Genomic DNA, 11,241 nt, shown 5'->3' with positions numbered 1-11,241 from the left:
CCCCCATGCCAAAAGAAAAGGTTGGTCTAGCGGGTTATTTAATAAAACTTGGCACCTTTCTGCCTTCCACTGGATAAACGAGATCTTAAGAAATAAACAGTCACGCGAGTCAATGTTTCGTGTGGAGATGTCAAATGGAATTGGGGGGGGGGGGGGGGGGGGGGGGCGGCGTACGGGGGGAGGAAAGGGTGACCTCACTTTCTGAACGGCAAAGTTTGAGTGGGAGGGTCTCAACACGAAAGGTAAAAAAGGGAATGATGTGAACATGTGAAGGAAGCCAGAGCACAGAGCAGAGCGTCAGTCTGTATCCTGACAAGGGGAGATAAGGTGGCTGGGGAGCCAGCGGTGCTTTCCTGGAATACAATCTCTGTTTGACACTCTCTGCTTAAGCACTGCCCATCTGTATGTTACTGAGCTGGAGCCTCTGGGGAAAAAGAGGAACCACAGGCACAGAGAGTGAACGAGGGAGGCAGCAAAAGCGCTTTTCTTCCCTTTTTCTTTTTTTTTCCTGTTGGGGTTTTGGGTTGGTTTTTTTTTTTTTGACTCTTTTAAATCAGGATCTGGTTAGACTGCCTTGAAGTGCCACATCTGGAAACTGAATGCTGAAAAAAAGTTAAAATAACTGAGGCACCACTGAGCCAAGGGGGGCTGATTGCAGAAGAGGGTAAACAATTACTGAGACGCTAGAAGACCACTGCTGGATGTAAGGGGAGGAAATGGCTTTGATCTTCGCCTGGCCCCTCGTTTCTCCTATATTATTCTTTTTGAGATGCTTCTCCTCCAGCACAGCCTCGAGTGAGGGAGGCGTTTTCCAGTTTGACATTGAAGGTAGCTCAGCGGTCAGCATGCAAGAAGCCACTGTTATCAGAGGGCAGCAGCAGGCAGTAGCTACTGGAAGTTGGGTGCCTTTTGCTGAGGTACAGTAACTCCCTTCTCTCTCTAGTGTCTGCGCTTTTCTGCTTTCATCTGTCTCTGTTGAAGTTCCCATCTAGTTAATGTTAGCTTAATCATTCGATCCTTAAAGTGATACTGGAGATTTTTTGCAGGGGGTCTGAGACGTTGCATTTTGGGACTGGAGAGATACGGTTCAGACTTCAAAATGTACACATGCCCTGCCTGCTGTGAGCAGACAGCTGCTGTACTTTGCAGTGAGGCTGGCTTAGCACGTCTCTGACTTTCCTGCCAACATAACTAAATAGGCCTGTCCAAACAGAGCTATTTTACAAGGGTTAATTGTCACAACACTTTTCTGCTTGTCTTGTTGTAGTTCCTGCAATTGTAGTTAAACTTCCAGAAAGTTTGTCTTTTGGTGGCAAACACTGTGCTGTAGAAGTTTGTGCTTTTGTCTCTGAATGTCACAATCTGAAGTTCCTTTTCATGATGAGAGCAGGAATAATAAATAAAATGTGTGTAGGAAACTGCCTGCAGAGAAAACACCTGCAGAGATTTTAAGACTTCCAAAAAGTATGAGGTTGGGATTAGTGACAAATTAAATTAGAGAGATCTAAGAAGAAATCTGACAGTGGAAAATTTTCCTGCAACCCCTCTGTTTTGGGATTGGTTGATACTCCTCATTCTAGCAAGGCTGCATAGGGAATGGACTACTCAAAAATACAGCTTGGGAAAACAGTAAATTACTCCAGCATACACTGGGAGGCGGGGGGGGGGGACGGACAGTAATGTCTCATGCGTGGGAGACACAAAGTAGGAGGCAAATTGAGTTACATAAGGTCATGGGAAGGGAAAGAGTAGTTCTAGCATAACATCAAAAAATGAAGTGAGATTAGCACAGCCGTGTTACTATGACAATATCAAGATCGTAATCTCTGATATCACAAGGTTAATTTTCTCCCTGCACTCCAATTGCCAGAACTAACAGCCATGGAAATAAGCGACCAAACCCTTCAGACAGCCAGGGTTATCACAGGGCTGGGTAGAGCTCATCCCCCCGCTGCAGTGGCTCCAAGCAGCTGGGCAGCCTCAGGAAACGGCTGCCCACCCTTCCAGGGATTCAGTGCGAAACATGACCTGTGTGAGAAAACTGGAGGCTAAACCCTGCTCTGTTCACCATAGGGGCTCTTGGGAGCCATCCTGGGCTTGGATGGACTCCGTGACATGGGATGTACAGCTCTTCTCTGGCCTGGGATCAGCCCTGGGAAGCTGCGTTGCCACCTGTTGCTTACAACACGGAAAGTCCCTCAATGAAATGCCTGATTTAAGACCTGCTTTTGTAGCTGCTTTTCACAGGATAATGGGCATAAGTGATTATTAGCCTTTCTCGATATGATTGTGTAGTATAGCTTTCCCAAAGACACAGTTCACATTGCTTTACTTTAATATATTAGACTGTACCTTGGGAACGTGCTGTGAGATATATTAGACACTGCAGGGGAATGACACTTCAGTATCCTTCACCCATTTCAGTCTTACCCACAGTTTTATTTCTATAGTACGATCTAATAGATTCACTAACTGGTGTTTGCTCTGGCAGTTTACTTCAGCCCCTGCAATGACAGCATTTAGACTCTGGATCCCATGCTACGAATGAATGATGCTGCCTGCTATCATCACGCCAAGGCCCTTGGCTGCAGGATGTTATGGTTTCATGAGGAAGGAGTCAGGATTTCAGGTCCCTTTGCTAGCTGCAGATTCACCTTACAGGTGAATTTCAGAGCCCATCTCCATGGCAATTTCCAAGAAGGCCCAGTAGGATGCTCTTTTGGGATAGGGCTGATGGCTCTGTAACAGTGAGAACCTGATTACCCATTGATCCACATACATAGTTCATAATAGGATCTGGAGAACTGGCTCTAAGCCTGAAGGTTGATGTAGGGGCCAGAGAGTGATGGTCTGGTAGTCTCTCACTTGAGGAAGGAACATTTCATTTTGTCCTCAGAGAGCTTCCCCCTCTCACAGACCACCTCCCCTCCATTGGCAGGAGCAGGGTTTATCCCAGCAGGTTTGAATCAGCCTCTTTCAAAGGCCAAGTTCTTAACCCGCAGCTCATAGTGAACCACAGAGTAAACTCCCTTACACAGCACAGTTTGATTCAGCTCCTTCGTCTAAATATTGACTCAGGCCTATAGCTCTCCCGAGCAGACAGAGGCTGTTAGTCACATTGAATAGTGCCAAATTATACAAATGGGGCAGATTTGCAAGGCAGAGTTACGGAGCCATGGATGGGGCTTCATTGTGGACTGTGGTACCAGTCAAACGTGTCGTGAAACACACTGCTGTAGAGCAGAGCAGAGATCAGGGCAGACAGAGACCATGGTTTTTCAGCATGCTGAACAACATTTACCCCACACATGATCCTGCTCTACACAACATCTTCATAAATCTGCAAGGTCTGAAACAGTGTTGGTGGGACTTTCCAAGTTATAACTGGTGGAATGCTCTTAAATCCTGGTAAGAGTTTGATATAAAGAACCTATAGAAGAACAGGAGATCCCATTTAATGTAAGTACATATTAGTGAATATTTCTGTTTTCCACTCCTCTTCCTTTCCCATGTTTGGCAAGCCTAAACTCAGAGTAACTGGGAGAAGTGGTTCAAAAATTCAGAATTAATGTTAATGTGGAGTTTTCTGTGCCTTGGATTTGAATGAAAACCTCTTAACAGCAGAGAGAAGAGGACTAACTACATTTTCAATGCCATGTTAATATGCTGCATCCACTCACAGTGTGGACCATGGGTTTGAGTTGGACTTCAGACAACATCTAGTAGTTTGACGTCCTGGTTGTTAATCAATATGCAATTCAGTACACCTAAATTAAGGCACATAAACTATTCCTAAACTTTTTCAATCAAAAGCAGGCACTGTCTTCAAATATAAACCCAAATTCCCCATACAGTAATGGAGACACTAGTTTTTTCAAGACTCTAATTCCTAGCAGTCTTCCCTGGAGGCCCTGAAAGGAGCCTCTTCCTCTGTAAGGACTACATTGAGTATTCACTTCAGGACAGCTTTATTAATCAGATAAAGTCTGGGACACAAAATGTAGATGTTTAAGTTAACTGACTAGATTCCACCCAATGAAGTGTCATGTTACCTACATAATGAGCACTGGTAGCGACCGTCATGGAATAAGGTATCTACCTTTCTGCCTCTGTTTCAAGAAGAATACTTATAAACTGATGAAAATTATTCAGAAAAATAGCATGAGAAGAATTACAGTGTTAGGAATTGGAAGACAGCTGAGAGACTCTACAATCCAATCTGCTTAGCTCAGAGGGAGGTTAAGAAAAGAACTTTGAACTTATTGTGTAAGCACATACACAGGCAAAAAAAAAAATAATAATAGGCTCACTAGTCTAACAAATGAAGGTCTCATCATGTGCAACAACTGGAAACTGAAGATAATCCAGTTCAGACTACAAATTAGTTACAAATTTTGATTGTAAAGGTAATTAATCACTGGAGACTTTATCAGTATCAATATGAAAAACATTCTCAAGTACTCTGTTGTTTGTGTGCTATTTAGGATGATTGAGTTACTTGGCTCACAAAGACAATAAGGGGATGTTGGGGAGATGTTACAGTGCTGAATCCTGATGTGTACGGGGGGACAGTGAGAAAGAGAGTGAGCACAAAACGCTGGATACAGCTCATCAGTATAACCCAACCACAGTTGGTAGCATTAAACCAAGAGATTGATTTTTCCAAATAAGGATAGACTAAAATATTTTACAAGGAAGATTCATCAGAGATGGAAGCAAAGGATTTAAAACTGATAGACAGATATCAAATGAAAGCAAACAAGTGAGTGGCAATCAGAAATCCTTGGTTTGGAGTTCCAGTCATTAGCTGGACACAGCAGAAGGCAACACGGGTGGTGAGACACTTCCAGTTTTGGTGAGGCACAGAGTTGAAACTGAAAACAAGAGGTAACTTCTGAGAACAGTTATATTGCACTGTCAAACATATGCCTTTAAAATGCCTTTAAAATAAGAGGCAGGTCTGAAGCCCACTGCTGTCAACATTTGTGTTTGGACATTCCATTGACATGATGGTTTTAATTATATAGGTGTAGATTTTGTTCCCCAGTAGGAAGAAAGTTGTTTACAGAGCCTGAAGTGAGAATAAACAGTGGTACAGGACTTCAAATACTAGAGAGTATGGCAAATGATTCCCTGTGATTCACGTTGTGCAGCCTTTCACTTTAATGTGAAATGAATGTAAGGTGACATCCAGAAAAAGACGCATTTCATTCTGATGTAAATGACTATGTGAGGTCAAGAAAATAACAAAGAGAGTCCAGTATAGGAGATGAATGTGGGAAGGATTAGTGGAAGAAAGGGAAGACAGACATTTTGTGAAGACACTTGCCAACCAAGAAAAGATAATTTCAAATGTACTTTATGGAAAGAAAAAGTGAAGCAAATAGTGGGAAAGGAAGCAAACTAAAGCAGGAAGAAGACAAAGGAGAGGAAAAACTTAGAGCAAGAATGAGATAATCAAGAGCCTTAAGAGTAAAGAAAAAAATGTAGTTGGGACAAGGCAGGAAGCCAATTCCCAGAGTGAAGGAAGGCATGATATTGTTGGATAGATGGAAGAAGAAAACTGTTTCCAGCATCAGTGTTTTTGATTCAGAGGAAAGGCAGTAAGGCAAAAGAAGTCCTTTAAAGGAAATAATTATCATAGTCAAAATTAGCAATTTACTATAAGAGAAAGTAAAAGGCAGAAGTTATCTGATGGAGTTTGCATGTTAAAATGATATGCCTGACAATCTTTTTCCCACCTGACTTCTACCAGCAGATTCTGATCTAAATTTTCAAAAGCAAGAAGCAGTATTTGAGGTGCTTTGTTTCTGCTTCTCTAAAGCAATAAGCAATAATTAGCACAGGACCTGTGACAAACTCACCTCTCTAAAATGGCTCACACTTAATATATAAAAAGAGACCAGTCATAAGTCCCTGCCGCTTGTTAACAAAGACTCAAACTGTCACCAAATTGCCTTCACCCCTTCCCCCATAAAGGTTGGAACAGAAACTCCTGCAGACTGTTCAGAGAAACCACAATTTGATCCTTACTTGTGGCATTAATCTGTTCAAAACAAACTAGCACTAAAAGAAGCAGCAGAAGACCTAATCCTGAGGTGCGAGCCAAAAAGGGTTTTAGCTTGACAGAAACCTTTATACTCTTTTAAGCTAATGGGAACTGCATCTACCTTTAAAAAAAGCAGATCTTTAAATGAATTCATTTCAGACCCTTAAGGTTATGTTAGGTTAACTCCCATAATGGGCAATTTGGATTTCTAGCTGCTGTTTTTTTCTGGTACAACAAGGTTATGTTCTGAGAAACATCTATTAGTGGGGAGGAAGTTTTACTGCAGATGTTTGTGATTCCAGCTTAAGTTTCTCATCAAAGCTTTAATGAAAATCAGCTGCTTGGAGTAGAGCCACCAGACCCCAAATCTTTTAAATCATAGGAAGCTGAAGCAAATGGAAGTACAGGACAGAGCAGATGGATAGTGGAAAATGTTCTCCATTTCAAGAAGGTGCATAAAGCGCCCGGCAGAACAATGTGATTTAAACTCCACTGCAGAGAGTTCCCACAAAGTTTTGGGCAAATACCAGCAAAGTGCCCCAAAGCTTATTCAGGGCTGTGAAAACCAATAAAAGGCATTTCATGCCCACTCTTATTCATGACATGGGAAGCAAGGAAGGAATTAAAAGTCCAGTTTTTCCAGGGGGCATGAGAAGCAATAAAAGAATTGGTTTCTGAAGAACTTGTCCTGATTTAAACTGATAACAATTAGAGCTCCTAGTGTTCAAGAACTGTGTAAAATAGGTCCAGTTTCTGAGTAACACATAACCAGCCTCTGATAATTTACAATTTGCTTCTGGACTTAGATTTCAAACACTGAAGTATAGACACTCTTGGTTTTTATGTTTTAATTGGTCCTCTTGAACATTTGGATCTGATCCCAGTTCATTTTCAGACACCACCATGAGCTGGGGATGTTTGGGTTATGCATCCTAATGCAAGATTCAACAATTACTGAATAGTACTGTATACAAAGCTGTTAGACCTCCACAGTTTTTGAAACCTAATTCTTTGTCATCAAGTGATCTCAAAGAAATTTTCTATCAGTCAGGATACATACAGTGTGTATTTGGCAATTGACTAAAATGCAATAAATATGATCTGGCTTTGTCGTTCCTGTTCAGCTGTATTGTGCAATTTTTAGATAGTTCTTTTATTAAAATAAATACTTCAGAAATACTAGAACTCCCTTTTTTCCTTTAAGATAAACCAGCAAGAAACAGTGCTTAAACCCCAGCATTCAAGAATTACTAAGATACCTAATATGAGCCAAAGAATAATAAAAGATTGTAAAAATTTTTTTTGGAAATTACTGTTCCAAGTTTGCAAGACTGCAAGAAATAAAATATTATTTTTTAAGTCATGACATATCAAAGCCAGTGAGCATGGGAAGAATTGGCACACCTGAATGTTAATTTGAAATATAATTTAATAGTTACAGAATAAAAAGACTCTACCTGCATAAACAACTTCCAATATGATCTGTAAAAATGGCCTTTTTAGCTAAAACTGTAAGGCTCTGAATCATTGTGTGATTCTTTCTTCCCAATAAAAATGAATAAAAATGAGCTCATTCAGCCTTTCATCTTTGGTGTCAGGTGGAAGAAAACGCTACATGGAACCAGCACCTAAACTGTATCATTTCTGGGCTGTGTGGTATCCTGTTACCACCCCATGATTCATCCTGTTACTGTTGTATGAAAGGCCTTCTGAGTGGCAGAATTCTTTTCTGCCAAGGCTAATGCAAGACCAATATGTCCTAAGGTTTCCTACTTGGTTTCCACCTCTGAGCGTAGAGAGCCACAGAGAACCTGCCATTCATGACTCCTTTATGATGTACTCCCCACTCCTGGCTCCAGGGATCCTTCCTCAAAAGCACTCTGTGGAGGCAAGCATTTGTCCAGAGAAAATCTGTTCCAGTATCCAAAAATTTAAACAAAAACAAAAGCAAATAAACAAACAAACAAACAAAAAAAAAAAGAGCTGGAAGGGCAAAACAAGGCACAGCCTTCCCTACCCCAGCTATTAAAATCCTACATGCTCCAGAAAAGCTAACACAGCCTGGCCAGTTGAGGGTTGGCAAGATCTCCAGAACACCAGTACCTGGCACAGATCCATTCAGGGGGGAGGTGGGCAGGTGTTGAAGGTCTAGACATGGTGTAAGGTCAGAGAGGTTTTGTATGCCCTACTCAGCTTTTTGCAGATTTGTCGTTTTCTGTGACTCCCTACCTCCTATCAATGGCAAGGATTGTCTGCAGAGGCTCAACAGAGTCTCAAAGGCACCAGCTAATTAATTTTAAGTCAGTTGGAAAGAGGCGTTTGGGTGATAGATTTTTGTGAGGGACAAGGCAAGTGTTGGGTTTTTCTCTTGATGCATCTATTCTTCCCCCTCTTTGAGCCAACAATAAACTACTTTCTTCACTATCAGACTATGATATGCTGAAACAAGCCAGGGGCCAAGAGGCAGCGAGAGATCAGGGCAGGCTACCCCTTCTCCCACACTGGGACCATCAAGGGGGAAGAAGCCCTATTTCTGAGAACAGCCCAAAACCACGACACTTTCCCATCAGCCATCCCCAGCAGCTGCCTGTTTTGTCCACAGCTGGGCCATCCTTGAGAGGGAGAGATGGGTGAAAGCTCTTTCTCTTGATCTTTAAAGATTTTCACATTGGCTTGTGTTTCATGCTAACAGGATTTTAAATTGATCCCATGGCTATTGGTCAAGCAGATCACTGTATGTCTCTACTGCAATTCCAACATTTCAAAGAGCTGCAAAATCAAACCAGGAAATACTAGAAATCTGGGTGGGGGGAAATTCCTGCAAAAGGGAAATCAAAGGAAGCATCAGATTTACCCTCCGAGTTTTAACAGTGTTCCACAAAGACAGTTATACTTGCTTCAAAGGCCACTTTTCTTTTTTATCCCTTGCAAATTTTTGTCTCTATCTGTAAATCTCTCAGGGAGTGCTGTAGTTTGTCAACTGATTATGTCTCACTTATCTGGGGGACTCAAGAGGAGAAAGTATGACTCAGAACGTGCATTTCATATGAGCGTTTCGTGAGGACTGGGTGGAGGGTGGTTAATGAGGAAACAACTCAGAATTATTTATTCCTTCTCCTGTAAATTGTTCTCCTTGAATAAACTTGACATTTTCTTTGAAAGAAGAAAATCAAATAGCTACCTTTCCAACTGCAGATTTTCTATTTCCATCAGAGAACATCTGTAAGAGTAAGTTTTTTATTTAGTGGCTGTAGTAATAAGTACATTAGAGCAGAGGCTGGTATTAATCTCTAACCCTTAGCCAGCTTGCAGACAACTAAAATATCTTAGCCCTCCCCCTTTTGGGGAAAGAATGCCTTTTAAGCAGAGGCTTTGTCTTTCCCACTGTATATGGAAAAAATGACTACACACTTCTATGGAGAATGCCTAGCTGAGAAATGTTTATGTTGGATCCAACCCCATCTCTGTTGCTGAATGGCATTTTGTTTTCCACTCGGACTGGGGAAGGGGTAACAGTCTGGAAACATTTTCAACACCGGAAATTTTTAAAAATTAAATACAATTACTTAGTCAAGGTAATAGATAATGTTGTTGCTCTACATAAAGCTATCTGGCTTTCAGTTATTGCTTGTTTCTGCAGGAGTCACCATCTGCCTACTATAATGGAGGCATGCACAAGTCCACTCACGAAACAAGAATTTAGAGTGACAGTGGGCTGAGGAGGGGGTTACTTGCCATTTTCCCCTGTTGCCCATGCTCTGCTTTGCTTATTGGTTTACATAACTCTACTATGCAACAGGGTGAAATAGAGGTAACTTTTGTTCTTGATCTTCCCCACCCAGCAGGATTTTACCTAGAATTTTAGCAACTAGTTTCAGTCTTGCTAGTTTTAGTTTTAGCAATCTCTGAGCTCTTTGTCTAAAACTTCAGGGAGATGGTTTTCATCAGTATCATAATCTGTTCTTTATTATCATCAAAAATAAACTTCTGTTTTTGAAGCTGATGAGTTGATAACTCGCCAGGTGATACATAAATATTCCCAATTGTCAGGGATAAGTCAGCATGTGAAGTTTTCAAATTAGGCTGTTATAAGTTTGTCCTGTCTCCCTTAAGGCAATTACAATTTTTTCAGTAAATTCTGAGGATACTCAGATATATCTCAGATACTGAGATATACTCTCTGTATATAAATGATGGAGTTCTTCTAGTGTTAAATTGTTGCTTAACACAGCAACAGTTGGAAAAACAGACTAAATTCAGTCATCAGGTATATTCTTTAGCAGCTCCAGACTGGTCAGACACGGCATGCATGGCTCCAGACCAGCCATAGCCCTGTGCTCTCAGGTGGGAGCATCACAGAGGATGCAGGCAAAAAGGGACAATATTGAGATCCATGCACAGGGTATGACAGAAAGGACACTAGTAACAGAAAACAAGGCTTCATTTCTTTCATCACTCATTGAAGAGTTCATTTACTGAAGAAGATTACAGATTGAAAACCAGTGTCACTGCTTTATTTCTTGTTTTTATGTTTGAAGATTCAAATTACTGAGCTTCACAAAAACACACTACTGCAGCTTTAATGAGCATTTCATATCACTTACCTAGAAAACCCCATTATTACATTAATTTGCCCAGATCTGTGGCAAATACACCCAGTGAGGCTTTAATTTTCATTGAACCTATCTCATCTTAGAACTTAGTTTAAAAAATAAGGGTATATAACAATACAGGGGGTTTTCACTGAATGACTATTTCAGCAAGAATTTGCTTTTACATTTGCAAGCTAAATAACAAAACAGAAAGCTTTTTATTGTATAATTCACATCATTGCTTTAGTTTGTAATCTCATTAGAACTGAGATACCTGTCAAGATAAGTAGATAAAAAAAGATTACCAGCATTGTGCCCAAAACTCTTAACCAACCCTGGTTAATTCTTCATTTACAACATCAGTGGACAACTGGAAGTAATAAATATTTCACAGTTAACAATGTCAGAAATTTAACAGAACAATACAGGAATTTAATGTACTACACCAGGGTGTAGCTTATTATAAAACTATCATGAGTACTGATTTGGAGACTAAGCTAAAAAATGGGTTCCTCTCAGAAACGTTTATAATTTTAAAAATGAATTTGAAATTACAAATGGATAATTTGCATGAAGTTTCTGCCCTTGAAATGGTAACTA

At 40.7% G+C, this 11,241-nt stretch overlaps 1 protein-coding gene across 2 annotated transcripts in view; it reads left to right on the top strand.

The window, feature by feature from the left end:
* The first annotated feature begins 323 nt into the window (after positions 1–323).
* LAMA4 (laminin subunit alpha 4) overlaps positions 324–11,241 on the top strand; it is a 106,054-nt gene continuing 95,136 nt past the window's right edge. For both annotated transcript variants that reach the window (XM_074862325.1, XM_074862324.1), the window contains exon 1: positions 324–917. In XM_074862325.1, coding sequence (XP_074718426.1) covers positions 717–917 — 201 coding nt within the window. In that variant the 5' untranslated portion in view covers positions 324–716. The remainder of the gene's footprint in view (positions 918–11,241) is intronic.

This window comes from Strix uralensis, chromosome 3 (assembly GCF_047716275.1).
Source record: "Strix uralensis isolate ZFMK-TIS-50842 chromosome 3, bStrUra1, whole genome shotgun sequence".
Taxonomy (NCBI): domain Eukaryota; kingdom Metazoa; phylum Chordata; class Aves; order Strigiformes; family Strigidae; genus Strix; species Strix uralensis.
The sequence above is the reverse complement of the archived record's forward strand: the minus strand, read 5'-3'. Positions and strand labels throughout refer to the sequence as shown.